General features: G+C 38.3%; 1 protein-coding gene across 3 annotated transcripts in view; it reads right to left on the reverse strand.

Annotated features, from left to right (window-relative positions):
* The window catches only part of LOC104602150 (sterol 3-beta-glucosyltransferase UGT80A2-like), a 104,825-nt gene that overhangs the window by 45,838 nt on the left and 43,143 nt on the right, over positions 1-15,844 (reverse strand). For 2 of the 3 annotated variants that reach the window (XM_010265737.3, XM_010265738.3), the window contains 4 exons: positions 9,364-9,534; positions 2,919-2,982; positions 2,626-2,683; positions 2,359-2,536 (listed from right to left, as the gene is read on the reverse strand). In XM_010265737.3, the coding sequence (XP_010264039.1) occupies positions 2,359-2,536; positions 2,626-2,683; positions 2,919-2,982; positions 9,364-9,534 (471 nt within the window). The remainder of the gene's footprint in view (positions 1-2,358; positions 2,537-2,625; positions 2,684-2,918; positions 2,983-9,363; positions 9,535-15,844) is intronic. The other variant, XM_088901653.1, reaches the window with a different exon arrangement.

Below are 15,844 nucleotides of genomic sequence, written 5' to 3' on the forward strand. Positions count from 1 at the left end.
CACGAGAAAAGATGAGGATGTTATCTTCATCAACTAATTGGCCAACAGAAATCAGATTTGCAGTGAGATTAGTAACAAGAAAGGTCTTGGTAAGAGGGAAAGATGTAGCAGGTGAAAGCTTAAGAGACAGATCACTACTACCAATGATGTTTAACTTTTCAACATTGGTAGTAACAATATGTATGTGATGGGTTTCAGTAAGGTTACTTGGTTGGTTAGCGTAGGCTCCTGTCATATGGTTGGTAGCTTTAGAGTTAATGATCCAAACATGAGAAGGAGAAGAACAATAACCGGAGAACTCACCAGGTAAGCCAATAGTAGAAAAGGCAAAAGAAATAGGAAATGTTACCAATTGTCGAAAGTTTTCATCAACCATAGATGCCAGAGAATCACCTTTAACAAAAGAATCACCACCAGTAGTAGATTTCTTACTCCCATGTGCTACAGCAGCAGTGGCAATCCCACAGGCCATTTCAGCAAGAAAGCAACAGTCCAAACACAAGGATATCAGAGAAAACCAAATTCAGCAACAGTTTCCTCTAGTCCAAGAGGAAAGACAAGTTTTCCAATACTATAGAAGGTCAAGGGACCCCAATAAAATACCATAAACAGCTTCAGCAATCAAGGATTCGAGTTGACAGTCCAAAAAAGGAAAGTTTTAGGGTTGTCGAATCTAAAATCTCTCAAATATCAATTCTGAAATCTGAAACAAAGAAATGGGAAGCAAGAAAACCCTAGGACAACACCAGATCTAGTGTTATAGGTTGATCGATTCAGCCAATTGAGAGAAAACTGTGGTTTACCAACATATCAGGCGTCTTTTCCAAGAACAAAGAAGTGTTCTGTGCTGATCGAAACAGCCCTTAGAAGATTCCAAACCAAAAACTGAATGTAAGGTTAAAAGTAGCTTGAGAGAACCCTTCAATCTGGAGAGTACTGCTGCCCCAAGATGGCCTGAAATCCAAAGTTGTTGCAGTCCAAAAAAGGAAACTATACAGTATTGTGACCCCAAGAAGAACATCAGAACTCCTTCAAAAACTTCACCGAATCAGATGTTATTTGTAGGGATCTAGGTGACACCAGATCTGAAGTTTGGCCAAGAACCAAAGTCTCCCAAGAGAGATCTAATAAAATCTCTCCTACTGGTTGTGCAGAGAAGACTTAACAGAAAAGGGTTGATCAAAACATCCCTGATACGACAAGATTACTGCTTCTAGTAAGGAAAGAGGATAGACAGAGAACAACCTACTCTAATACCATGTCAACACTCTCTGCTGAATAGAGAAAAGAACAAGAATAATTTTAGAGGTGTCAAGAATGAAATGACCCCCACCTCAAAGAGTCTCTTATATATTAAAAGATATGTACAATTATAAGAATGCCCATATAGAGCTGAAAGAGAAAAAAGAATAAGATACATAAATAATATACAACAGGGACTATACTAATAAGATACATCAAGTCACAGAGTCTCCACACATAGTTGTATATTGTATTAACTTATTTAAGAGATTCCATCAATATCTCAACTTTAGAACATATCTTTTTTTATTACTTCACTTTAATGATAACACTATATAATTATGGATTTTACCAAAAAAAAGTAATTATGGACAGTAGTAATATATAAATGAATATAGACAATATGTAAAATATATAAATTTAACCTAATAACTATCCTAATTGTATCTGTTTTTAATTGTTTTCAAATCTTAATTTACAATACTACAATTCTGCTATCACATTCACATCAATATGCTGTAGTTAATCTACCAAGATCCAAATAATGATCTTTTCAATATTTACAAAAAAATATTTATACATTATATATGCTACATGTGATTATTACATATACATTAGTATTAATTTCCAAGAAAGAATATTTAATAATTATGGACAATAATGATAAAAACAAACCTAAAAAACATCCTAATAAGATCTACATTTAGATTTTTAGTTCAACTAAAACACTAAAGCTTAACTATCAGGAGCATTTCAATTCTCCTACTTATCACAACTTATGCTGCAACTATTTATTAGAAAAATGATAATATTCTATATCACTATATGTATAGATACATAGGTATACATTATACAAATGTATGAAAGGTATTAAGATATGTTACATTATATTAGTTTATACCTGTGTTCCTCTATACATGTTTATGTTTTATTAGTAAAAAAAATTAACTAAAACAAAAGTATTGTACAATGAGAAAAGGTTTATGTTTTACTAGATGCTCTGTATGCATTTTCTGTACATGTCACTTACTTACATGTTATATTCCATAAACATAATTAAATGTAATTATTTCCCATTAGGATCATCAGAATATGGAAGAAGTCTAAAGTAATAACCTCTTGGTTTGGGAACAAGGTGAGGGCTCCAAATATATCCATGAGGTACATCAGAAGCAGATCCTTGGGAACCACTTAAATATGTGACAGGCCTTAGCTTCAGTTTTTTCTTCCTGAAATCATTTATCATGTCCCGTATACCAAGCCAAATTAAAGAATCAACAATTTGGTATGACAGCTGCAAATTTTGTCCAGGATAAAAGAATAAGACAAAAAAACAAAAACAAAGAAAAAATGAGAAAGCACCCCAAAATAAGTAAAACTCACTCTATATCCAGCTTGTTGCTTGACACGGGACAAAGGATGTGGAAACTCACTAGTTGGCCTGTTAATATTGATTTAAACATGTGACTATTTAATTTAATTATACCACATTTAACCTGGCAATATAGAAATTCAATTCAGCAAGCACAAGTAAAAGAAATGATAGTGTAGGAATGCAACCCATAATGGCACATGACATAGAGGGAGAAAGCAGTTGGAAAGGGAAAAATGGGGAAACAAGTATCACAAGAAAAATAATAGCACTGAAAAGAATCAATCAACCAAATAAAACTTACGTCCATGGCATTGTGAAAAATATATGCAATGGTACTTTTAGTGCCTCAGCCACATGTGTATGTCCTGAAAATGTTCTTATACAGTTTAGCATTTCCTTATTTGATATGTAACTAGTGATATCATTTATAAATATGATATAAAGTTGCAAGAGCTCTGCAAGGAAGATGTAAACAATAATTAGGATCCCAAAGGTATGAGAATACAGAAAAAAAATACCATAACCCAATGTTGGTCCCAACCATTTGGAGTCTTGGGAGGGGTAGACTAGATACAAATATGAAAATACACATAGCAATTCATATCCATACTGCTTTACCAAAAAAAGGGGGGAAAATCACAGAAGTCACAATCTTACACCACTGGCTCTTGATATCAATCCAGAAAATGTCCATAAACTAAGGATTGAGGAGCTTGATGGAGTCAATGTTGAATGAAGAACGAAGATGAAGGAGAGAAGAAAGAGGGAGTATTAGAAAGGAAGAGATTAAATGGAAACAAAAATCAAGATATAGGTGGTTAAAGGAAGGGGACAGTAACACAAGATTCTTCCACACTAAGGCAAATGGAAAAAAGAGGAAGAACTCTGTATTGAAATTGGAGTGGAATGGATCAGCATTAACAAGAGAAGAGGGCATTGCAAAAGTTTTGTGGAACATTTCAAGCCATTGATGATAGTAAGTTGGTAGTAGGGAAATGATGGATGCCTTGGAAAAGAATTTTGAGACCCAAGAAGTAAAAGATGCAATTTTCTCCATGGATAAATCTAAATCTCTGGGTCTATAAGGGTTCTCGATGGCATTTTATCAACACTGCTGCAAAATTATTGGTGACGATTTATTGGAGTTTCACTATCTCAGTTAATAAACCATCTTTCATTGACTTGATCCCTAAGAATGTGGATGCTAGCCACCCAAAAGATTTCAGAAGCAAAAGTTTAGTGGGAAGCATGTTTAATGCCATCTATAAGGTGATAACTCTGACGATAAAGAAACTATTCCCCTTTTTGATCTCTCCAAACCAGGAGCCTTGTGTTTGGGAGACAAATCATTGACCAAATTCTTATTGCTAATGAGCGCATAGAGTATAGTAAAAGGAAAGGGCAAATTGGCTGATTTGTAAGATTGAATTAGAAAAGATATTTAGCTTGGTGGATTGGGATTTCCTACTAGAAATATTGAGTCATAGGGATTTTGGAGAAAGGTGGTATAAGTAGATTAAGGGTTGTATTTCCTCTTGCCACTACTCTATATAGGTTAATGGAGTAGCTAGGTACTTCTTTCCTCCTAAGAGGGGCCTTAGACAAGGAGTCCCGCTCTCCCCATAGTTGTCAAGGAGACGCCTAGGCAACAAGGCGCCCTTGGAGGCTCGCCTTGCCTAATCGCCAAGCAGTTTCGTATGTTGTGTTATAAAATACTTTTCTATTCTTAACTTTCTGAGATTATAATTATAAAATAGTCATTATTAAACTAAAATATTCATTTTGTGTTTACATACTAATTTCTTTTTATTATTTTCTTATTTGTTAGGGTTTAATCAACACAGACATTGCTAATTGCTGTATTGAACCCTCAAAGACTTCAAAACCTGAACCAATAAGGAAGAACTTAAAATTTTGTCTGATCAACACATCAAAGACCTCTAGGGAACCTAGGGAACTACCCAAGGATATGTTTTTTACATAAAAAAAAAAAAAAAAAAATCCATCGCCTAGGCGACTCCCCCTGTTGCCTAGCCTCGCCCTAGTGCCTTGAAAACTATGAATTTCCCCTTTTTATTCATGTTAGTAGCTGATATCTTGAGTAAAACGATTTCAAGGGATGATGATGGCAATTTAATTAGAGGTTAGAGAGTGAGGGAAGAACCATTTATGATTCATAGATGGCCTCATTCTGTTTTGGGAGGGGGAGATCGAGGGAGGCATCAATTTAAAAGTTTGATGGCAAACTTTGAGAGGGTTTTCAATAGTAAAGAGGAGCTATTGGATGATCCAAGAAGGTACAAGAGACTAGTGGGAAAGCTTATTTATCTTATTATCACCAAACTAGATATTTCATTTAATCTGGGAGTATGGAACCAATTTATGCAGAACCCAAGATCTAGTCATTGCAAAAGTATTATCACTACACTATCTAAAAGGTGCTCCAAGTTGAGGTTTGTTATATAAGAAAGGGAGAGAATTGACTTTGGAGGATACTCCTAGATGCAAACTAGGCAAAATCTATAGAAAATAGGAAATCCACCACAAGCTACTGCACATTTCTTGAGGAAATCTAATTACTTGGAAAAATAAGAAGCTGAATGTGATTGCAAGAAGCAGTGTTGAAACAGAGTACAGGGCAATGGATGACACCACTTGTGAGCTGGTTTGGTTGAAGAATCTATGACAAGAAATTGGAGTGGATATCCCTAAACCTACAAAGCTGTTTTTTTGCAACCAAGCTACAATTCATATTTCTTCTAACCTTGTGTTCTATGAAAGAACCAAGCATATAGAAGTAGATTGTCATTTTATGATAAAAAGGATCAATAGAGTGGAGAAGTTGTTACCCCATATGTGAGGTCAAAAGATCAACTACCCAATCTTTTCACCCAAGGACTAACATGCACTTATATAGATTACATTTGTAGCAAGCTAGTGCTCTATGACATTTATGCTTCAACTTGAGGGGGAGTATTAGAAGTTATTAGACTTGTATGTATATTGGTGGAAGGGTATAAGTTATTAGCTCTAATTGGAGGAAGGGTATAAGTTATTAGAAGTTATTAACTCTAATTCCATGTTCCTCGAAATTTTTCTGATTTTTTAGATTTTCCAAAATTTTGCTAATATCTTAGTGAAATTAGCAAAATATGTCAAAACTTTATTATCTACATGACGAAATGGCCATCGATATTGAAATTGCAAACTATGAGCATGATTATGCAGATTCAAATCTGAGAGAACCTACTTTGTGCTAAAAAATGCCAAAAGATTCGGTATCCATCCCACCCCTCCCAAGACCTTGGATAGTCAAGACCAACATTGGGTAATGACTGTCTATTACTACCCAACTAGTGTTGATTATTTGATGGATCATGTCTCTAGCATATTTGAACCTCGACGTAGACTTGGACCTAACAAGACCCAGAATCAGAAAAACGAAAGGGTCTTCTTATGAGCATTGCATGAACCCACCATTTGACATCTCTATCCTCGTGTATCTGAAGCAGTTCCCTTCCTTTTTTCCCTATCTGCCCAGAGGGGGGAGCCCATTTCATCTTTCTTGGTTCCCTCTAACTCTAGTGTTGGCTTTGGCTAGGATTTGAGCTTTAGAAGGGGGCTTTGAGAGAATGAAATCTGTACTGTATCAACTTTGCTTCAAAATCTTGAAGAAATAGTGCTGGACCATTCAAAAAGTGATATTCAAATCTGGACTGCTTCTCCCTTTGGTTCCTTTACCCATGCTTCCTTCTCTTTGAACTTGATACAGCTGAGTGATAATTTGGGAGTGCCTTTTCCTGTTAAAGTAGTCTGGACCACACCTATTCCACCTAGGATTGCAGGTTTTTGCTAGGAAATGTATTTGGAAAGTGTAAGGGGACTAACCTAAGTAATACCGCGGACCTGTTAAAAGGGAGAGTAAACCCTTAAAGTAAAATTGCGAACACGCATGTTCGAGATAAGTCAAAAGAAACAGACAAACTACAGATTCATTAAGCATAAAAAGCAAGTCCGCAGACTATATTCGCAAAAGACAAAATCTGGGAAACAAGCTACTGCAACAAGAATGACTGTTAAACATGACAGAACGTGTCCCCTAAGACGTGACAAGTAGTAGGAGCTTGCGAGCATGGAATAAAGCAAATCTTCTACATGAATTGCAGCCTAACACGTGCCACCATCTTAATGGTTTAAAGATCTAAACTTGTAGCGAATAAAGCATGACAAAACATGTCCCCTAAGATGTGGCAAGTAGTAGGAGCTTGCGAGCATGGAATAAAGCAAATCTGCTACATGAATTGCAGCCCAACACGTATCACCATCTTAACAGTTTAAAGATCTGAATCCATAGCAAATCAAAAAACTTTCTAGAATTCTTGATAAATGCACATGCAAAACTCTCCCCTTTTTGCCTATAAATAGGAGAGTCCCTAACGTGATAAAAGAGACACAACATATATAGAGAGACACATCAAAGCTCTGACTATTCTCCCAGAGTTCTCTTAGAGTTCTGACCTCATCCCTTTATCCATCCTTAAAGTTGATCTTTTGAGCTTTCTTGCTATATTTTCCTTCTTTGAGTCCTACTCACGCTCTCCAGAGTTAAGACCATTATCACAGTGCCTACCTTACAGAAAGAATTATCACAAGTGACTTGATGCAAAGAAAAAGACCTGGCTGGTGTCTTTCTCGCTCCCGGTGCCCTCTCTGCAAGGCCAATTGTGAGTCCTACTATCACTTATTAATCTCCTACCCTTTTGCTTTTCAAATTGGTAATGGTTGCTCTCTTTGTTTGGGTGCAGATGCAACTCCCCGTCTACTGTTCAAAACCTATTTCCTCTACTTTTGTTAAATGGGTGAAGAAGGATAGAATTCTATGGCAATGTACAAGGGCGGCAATTTGTTGGACACTCTAGGAAGAAAGAAATCAAAGAATATTCATGGAAAAAGAAAGGAGTAGGGATGCGATAATAGAAGCCATATCCATCAGAGTGGTTCATTGGGTGAAGACATTGAAGTTGTTTGAGGACATTCCAGCAGGTGAGTTGATGAGGAAGTGGAAGGAAACTGCTGATTCTGCTCCTCTTAAGGTGACTTATGGACAAGTCTAGTCCCCACCTTTAAGAGGTTTCATAAAGCTGAATTTTGATGGCAGCAATGAAGGTAACCCGGAACCTTCTGGTATTGGAGGAGTGTTCAGAAATGAGGAAGGAAAAATTGTTGCATTATTCTCTAGTCCAATAGGGGTGGGTAATGCTCTAAGAGATGAAATACTAGCTGTCATGGAAGAAACTCAGAAAGCAAAGGACTTGAATATTCGCAAGCTTTCAATTGAGGGAGATTCAAAGTTGTTGATAATATGGCTGCAAAAGAAAGGGGATGAGGGATGGTGGGAATATATTCACGAGAGGAGAAGAATTAGAAGGCCGCTACAAGGAATGGAGGTTACTTTACAATGGGTGAAAAGATATGCTAATTCTTTTGGTGATTCTTTGGCAAAACAAATGGTGGGAAGAAATCACATATTTTGGGCTTCATTCTAATCTATATATCTTTTGGAAGACATAAGAGAGTTTCTCTCCTTTTTCTGCTATGTACCATTCTATCTTGTTTAATGAATGAATATAATTCTGTTATCGATCAAAGATTTTCACTACAATACACATTGATACATCCCATTGTTTAGGAAATCGGGCTGGACCAGCCGACCAGACCAGATATCCTCATCCTCGTGTATCTGATGTATCAAGCTGCCTCAAACATTCTCACTACAATACACATTAGTATATCCCAATGTTTAGGAAATCGGACCAGTTGAACTGTGACCGGGCCTATATCCGGGTCGGTCATACCTGGAAACTGGAATAGGTAGGAAATTGCCCAAAACCGGATGATCAGCCAGTTTAACCAGAAAACCAGTGAACCAGTCCCAGTTTCCTAAAACCGACCAGGTCTCAAATGTGTGAAATTTTCAAAATGCAAATGGCAAGATTGGAACCTATGACTTTTTTTCCATGCATATTGTCTCTGTACCATTAATCCACTTCACTATTTATGAATCTTTAATGTACATATTGCATTAATACACATGTATTTTAAAGAAAATGTAAATTAGGAGGTTTGAACCCTGGTCAAGTACTTTAAAAATCAAAGAACTAGCCATATATCCACCATTAAAGTATAGCGTTATTTGTATAATATATTATTTATAGTATTTATGCAACCTGTGGTATATACATGTATATGCCACATAATCACGCTTTGACCTCTAATTTTACCATGGTTGAACATCTGACGTGTGAACCTCTCCCCTTTCCGGTTCTATGTCCGGTGTGGTTCTCTGAACATTGGTACAGTCCCATTACATTTAAATACAATGAACTTAGAAACATTACTCTATCTTTAATATCAAATATTGGATATCTCTTCACAATTTCTGATATAAAACTGAAATTTCGATACTTAAATATTTGTTTAGGACAGAGGACTACATTAAGTTACAGACTTTCAAACTCTTAACAGTTTTTATAGTTTAAGAATAGAAATCTGAAATCCTACAAAAATTATCAAATATAACATCTTTAGATATAAATCAAGACAGTTTAAATGAAAATCACTCAAAAAACCAGACAATCATGATCACTTAAGAATTAGAAAGTAGAAATGTTTGAAAAGAAAATAGGACAGATAGAAGTTTATACAAAAGAACACCATCCCAAGGGTAAAATAAGTGAAAAACTAACCATATGCTGGGGGATTTGCAATTATGGCATCAGCTTTAAAAGGAATACCAGAATCAGCATCAGCATCCTTGCATGCATCAAGTAAAGAAAATATTATTTCCTTTATTTGTTTGCGCTGAATAGGTATTTCTGAAGGTCCAGATGGTAAGAAGCCTTTATTCTTGACCATGTCTGCACAGAGAGAGAGAGTTACTACAAAGTAAATAAGGATGACAAAAGATTATTTGAAGGAAAACAAAAGAATCATTAAACATTTTGTAACCTGCCTTGGTTTGAAGGTCAGGCTGGGTAAATTTTGTATGTGTAGGATTAGAGGGGGTGGTTGTCTTTGAGGTTGTTTTATTTAAATTTGGGTGATATCTTATAACCTCTCTTGTACTTCCTTATTAAAAAATTTTCTTCTCTATTTATTACCCAAAAAAAATCTATATGGGTGGTTTAAAATTTTTCTTGTAGATAAATATAAAATTTTATTAAAAGAAAAAAAGAAATACAAAGAAAGGTGATAAGCAATCACCCAAGAAAGAATAAAACCCAACTGATTTATCTCAAGACTGACATCCACAGACTCCCCTTGTCAACTCATACTCATACCCTTTATCCAAATTACTCCTACAAAGTACCATAACCTATATCTACTAAAGCACCGAAAATAGTCTACCTCGATGCCACCAAATTCCAATAAACCCCAACTAAACACCAAGATAGAACCACTACAAGAAATACCAACCCAAACCAAACCATTCGAAGAATCTTCATTACTTCAACACTTTAGTTGCTTAGTTGAGATCTTCCTTTCTTCTTTTAGATGACCTTTTCGATTTTTTTCACTACCTTGTTAGGACCTACCCCAACCACACCCCCTTTCAACCTGGCAAACACCTTTTAGACCTGATTCTGATGTTGATTCTTTTGACTATTGAAGCACCTAACTGTGTTTAGAGCTTTCTAAACTTCCTTCAAACTTCCACAACCTTTCTCCCCCTTCCACATTTTCGCCACCAACTCCATCTGGAACCCCCCCCCCCTTTCTGAATCTCTGAATTATCACAAAAAAAAAAAAAAAAAACTCCATCCACAGATTTATGTTTATTTTCTCCTTAGTCCTGCTCTTTTCCTCCAGTTTCGTAAATGCTTCCCCTGCAAACTTTCCCCACCTAAAGTTTTACTTACCTCCACTTCCACGTTTTCTGCCTTCTCAATAACAACCAGCTTCTCAATCAGATGAGTCTCATCAAGGTAGGAGATGACAAACCCCCACGTGGTCTTTTAACATGTCATGTGAAGAAACTTGAACCACTGATCAGAATTAGAGCATCTCAGTTCAAACCTCCTCTCCTTCTCAACTTCTCAACTTCCCACCTTCGCATCTGTTAGAATACACAAATCAGGGATATTTTGGTCATTTGGGTTTATCTATTTGAGAGTGAAAGGTCTATTTTATTTAAGTTTAAGTTATGTGTCCCATCACTTATGAGTGATAATATGGTCTTTTCTTGTAACTATGTTATTGGAGATAAATACAAGTGGGTCGGCTAGAGGTGGACTGATTTTTCCTAATCTAGCCGAACCCTTCTTCTTCTCTTCTTCTTCTTTCTCTTCTTCTTCTTCTCTACTTTAACCTAGAATCGAATAGGGATTTCACATGGTATCAGAGCAATAAAACCTAGTTCTCTTTTTCCTTTTTTTTTTCTTTCCTCACTGTTTGTCTTCTTCCTGGGTTCGCCGCCAACTATTTCAGCTTTCCTCGATTTTCTTCTAGCCTGAGTGGAAGCTCGACAAGAGGCCAAAAAGGAGTGGTCGTTTTGTGGTTTTGGAGGTGAGTATGCCTCCAGTTACTGTGGTGGTGGTCGTTGAGGTTGTGTACTAGATGCCCTCTATTCTGTGATACGAAGAGGGCTGTTTGTGGACAGGTATGAGCAGTTCTGTTTTTTGCCCAAATAGTGGACTGTAAATGCTGTGTTTTGGTTCAAAATATTTTTTTGTGGAGGTTTGAAGTGATTAGTATGCATATCAGCCTTGTTCTTCTCTGTTTTTACCTCATGTGTGTTGAAAGTAGAGTTTTTCGACTGCGGAAGTTCACGACAGCAGTGGTGTGGTGGCGGTTGTACTGTGTTGGATGGTGTGTGGGTGATTCTGAATAGTTGAAAGTGAAACCTTGTGTCGTGTGGTGGTGTTTATACTGATTTCTGTGTTTGGTTTAATGGCTGAGTGACTTCAGCCCTTGTATTTGGTGTGTGGTTCTGCAGTGTGCAGTACAGGTGTTTGATTTAATGATTGAGTGCTTTCAGTTTTTGTATTTGATGTGCAATGTGTATTTGAAGAAGTTGGTGGTGCTGAGAGTGAGATAAGTTTTGTGGAAGTACGTGAAGTTGTGCTGAATATTTGAAGGTGAATTAGTTAAGATGGCATCGATTGGAGATGGGAATGACAATAAAACAAGCGTTATGATTCCTCCAGATTACCTAAATGTTCAATGACATCTATTAAGTTGAATGGAGAGAATTATGTGCCGTGGGCAAAATCTGTGGAGGTGTTTCTAAAGGCCAAGAAAAAAGTAAAACATGTGAGAGAGGAGAAACCCTCCTCTGATTCTTCGGGGTTTAGTGACTGGGAACAGGAAGATGCATAAATAATGACATGGCTGTGGAATAACATGGAACAAAAAATTAGCGTGAACTTTATGTTCCTAGATACAGCTAAAGAAATCTGAGATCATGCTAAGAAATTGTACTCCAGACAAGACAATACAACTAGGGTGTATCAGTTGTACCAAGAGTACTTTAATCTGAAGCAAGGCAGTCAAAGTTTGGAGGAATACTATGCAAGTCTGAGGAATATCCGAAATGAGCTCAATGTGTATCATCCTCTGACACAGGATGTTCAGATTTAGCAACAACAGCGTGAGCAACTTGATGTGACAAGATTTCTGGTGGGTTTGAAGGCTGAATATGAGCCTGTTCGTGCACAAATATTGGGGGGGTCTGCTCTTCCCTCACTTGAAGAAGTTTTTGCCCGTCACAGGAGGACATCTATTGAGTCTATAGAGCATTCTTCTCTCTCAGACAGATCTGGTTTTGTGGTGACTAGAGGGGGAGGCCGTGGAAATAGAGGTGGTGGTGGTGGTCGTGGCCTTCCAGGTAACCGTGGTGGTCCCATGTTTAACCGTGCTGGTGGCCGGAGTGGAGGTCAGGACTCAGGGGGAGGTCGTGGTAAAGGAAGAAGTAAATGCCCTAGGAAATGTACACACTGTGGATTAGAGGGGCACACGGTTAATTTCTACTATGATTTACATGGTCCACCCAACACTTGGGCTAACCATGTTATGACTAAGGGTAGTGGTACAATTACTGAAAGTCAGCAAACTAACCCGATTCCCTCCACATCTTCTGGTGCTTCTGGGAAGGAGATGGTGAGTGTACCCCGTGCAGTATATGAGCAGTTCCTTCAGACATCTCAGCAGAACACAGCTACCCTTGCCCATTTAGGTATGGCTTGCTTGGCTTCCAAGCCTTCACCCTGGATCATTGACTCCGGAGCCTCGGACCATATGTCTAGGACTCCAAATGTATTTTCTTCTCTTTCTCGGCCCTCCGCATCTCAAACAGTTATTCTTGCTAATGGTTCTACATCTCTCATCTGTGGTGTTGGTGATGTTGGTCTCTCCTCCTTGCCTTTATCATCTGTTTTATATGTTCCCAAGTTCCCCTTTAACCTTATGTCTGTTAGTAGATTAACCAAGTCACTTAATTGTTCCATAACCTTTTATCACTCTTCTTGTGTGTTTCAGGATCTCAAGACGGGGATGAAGATTGGTGGAGGGCATGAGGCAGGTGGATTGTATTACCTTGATGGTGGTGGTCCTCCAATAGCTTTTCAGTCTTCTCTTACTCCTCTTCAATGGCACTACAGACTTGGTCATCCTTCTCTCAAGGCTCTGAAGTTGATGGTTCCTTCCTTGAGAGTCATCTTTGGATTGTGAGTCATGTCAACTTGGGAAACATCATAGAGTCTCTTTTAGTCCAAGAGTTGATAGTCGTATCTCGAGTCCTTTTTCTTTAGTTCATTCTGATGTCTGGGGTCCGATCAAAGTGATGTCATACAATGGCTATAAGTATTTTGTAATTTTTGTTGATGACTTTTCAAGGATGACATGGATTTATCTTATGAAAGATCGCAGTGAAGTGTTTTCTATTTTTCAAAAATTTTATGCTAAAATATGTACCCAATTTGGTGTTCATATTAAAACTCTTCGCTCCGATAATGCCAAATAGTACACATCAATACCATTTCAGCAATACTTAGAGCACCATGGGATAATTCATCAAACTTCTTGTGCCTACACCCCACAACAGAACGGTGTAGCTGAACGGAAAAATCGACATCTCCTTGAAACTGCTCGGTCTTTGATTCTTAATATGAATGTCCCAAAGCATTTTTGGTGTGATGCTGTCCTCACATCTTGTTTCCTCACCAATCGGATGCCCATGTCCATCCTTGGAAGTCAATCCCCCTTCTCAGTGTTGTTTCCCACCTTGTCTCCATTTCCTCTCACCCCAAGAGTTTTTGGATGTGTTTGTTTTGTTCAAAACTTGGGGCCTAGTTTAGACAAGTTAGATGCACGAGCTACTAAGTGTATCTGCCTTGGCTACTCAAGGACTCAGAAAGGGTATAAGTGCTATAACCCTAACTTGTGGTTTCTTCTCCTTCCTCCGTAGTTCCTCTTCCTGTCCCTGTTGCGGATCCCCTTCCCGTGGTTCCCATTCCAGTTGTAGATTCACCTCCCATGCCAGTTACTACTGAGAGGCCACCAATCAAACACGTGTATACTCACAGAAGAGCACCGGCCCCTCCTCCAATTCAGCCCTCGTCGACAGATCCTGTCATTGCTTCTTCTTCCTCAGACCTTGATCTTCCTATTGCCCTGTGGAAAGGTAAACGGAGTTGTACTTCTCATCCTATTTCACACTATGTTTCAGCTGCTCACCTTTCTGCTTCTCATCGCAAATTTATATCATTGCTATCATCTGTTTCCATTCCCAAGACTGTCCAGAAAGCCCTTACCTCCCCAAGGTGGCGGCAAGCCATGGAAGAGGAACTCTCTGCTCTACAACACAATCACACGTGGGAACTTACTACTCTTCCTCCTGGTAAGCATGTTGTTGGGTATAAGTGGGTCTACACAGTGAAGTATCTTCCAGATGGCAGTGTGGAGCGATTGAAGGCCAGGTTAGTGGCCAAGGGCTATTCTCAGCTGTATGGTGTGGACTATATGGAGACATTTTCTCCTGTGGCTAAAATTGGTTCAGTTCGGGTGTTGATTTCATTAGCTGCAATGTATGATTGGCCTCTTGTGCAACTGGACATCAAAAATGCTTTCCTACATGGTGATCTCATTGAAGTGTATATGGAGCAACCGCCAGGGTTTGTTGCTTAGGGGGAGGTTGGTAAGGTTTGTAGACTCAAAAAGGCAATTTATGGATTGAAACAATCTCCACGCGCATGGTTTGGGAGGTTTGAAAGAATTTGGGATGAAACAGTGTCAGGTAGACCATTCTGTGTTAAGCCATGACTCAAAAGATGGGAAAATCTTGCTAGTGGTGTATGTGGATGATATTGTCATAACTAGGAGTGACAGGAACGGGATTGACAGGCTGAAGAAATTCCTACAGGACCACTTCAATACGAAAGATTTGGGTAAGCTGAAATACTTCCTGGGAATAGAAGTTGCAAGGTCAAGGCATGGAATTAACTTATGTCAAAGAAAATATGTTCTTGACCTACTTGAAGAAACAGGACTGTTAGGTGCTAAACCAGCAGAGACTCCTATGGAACTTAATGTCAAGTTGAGTGTTGATGCAGGTGAAGAGTTTGATGATCCTGGAAGATACAGGAGGCTGGTGGGAAAGTTGAATTATCTGACTATTACCCGACTAGATATATCATTTGTTGTGAGTATGGTGAGTCAGTTTATGCAACATCCTTGGATTCCTCATTAGGAATCAGTTCTAAGGATTGTTAGGTACCTGAAGGGTGCTCCAGGTCGTGGTTTGCTATACCAAAGTGGAGGGACTCTTGAAATAGTAGGGTATACAGATGCTGATTGGGCTGGTTCTATATCAGACAGAAGATCAACCACAGGGTATTGTACCTTCCTTGGTGGCAATCTTGTAACTTGGAAGAGCAAGAAACAAACAGTGGTGGCAAGGAGTAGTGCAGAAGCTGAGTACAGGGCTATGGCTCATACCACATGTGAACTAATATGGTTGAAGAACTTGCTACAAGAGATGGGGTTCTTGGTTAAAAAACCCATGAGACTATACTGTGATAACCAAGCTGCTGTTCACATCTCTTCCAACCCAGTCTTCCATGAGAGAACCAAACATATTGAGGTCGAGTGTCACTTTGTGAGAGAGAAAGTGAAAAGTGGAGTGATAACCACATCTCATGTGAGCTCAGGAAATCAGTGGGCAGATCTCTT

This window comes from Nelumbo nucifera, chromosome 3 (genome assembly GCF_055504915.1).
Source record: "Nelumbo nucifera cultivar China Antique chromosome 3, China Antique-T2T, whole genome shotgun sequence".
Taxonomy (NCBI): domain Eukaryota; kingdom Viridiplantae; phylum Streptophyta; class Magnoliopsida; order Proteales; family Nelumbonaceae; genus Nelumbo; species Nelumbo nucifera.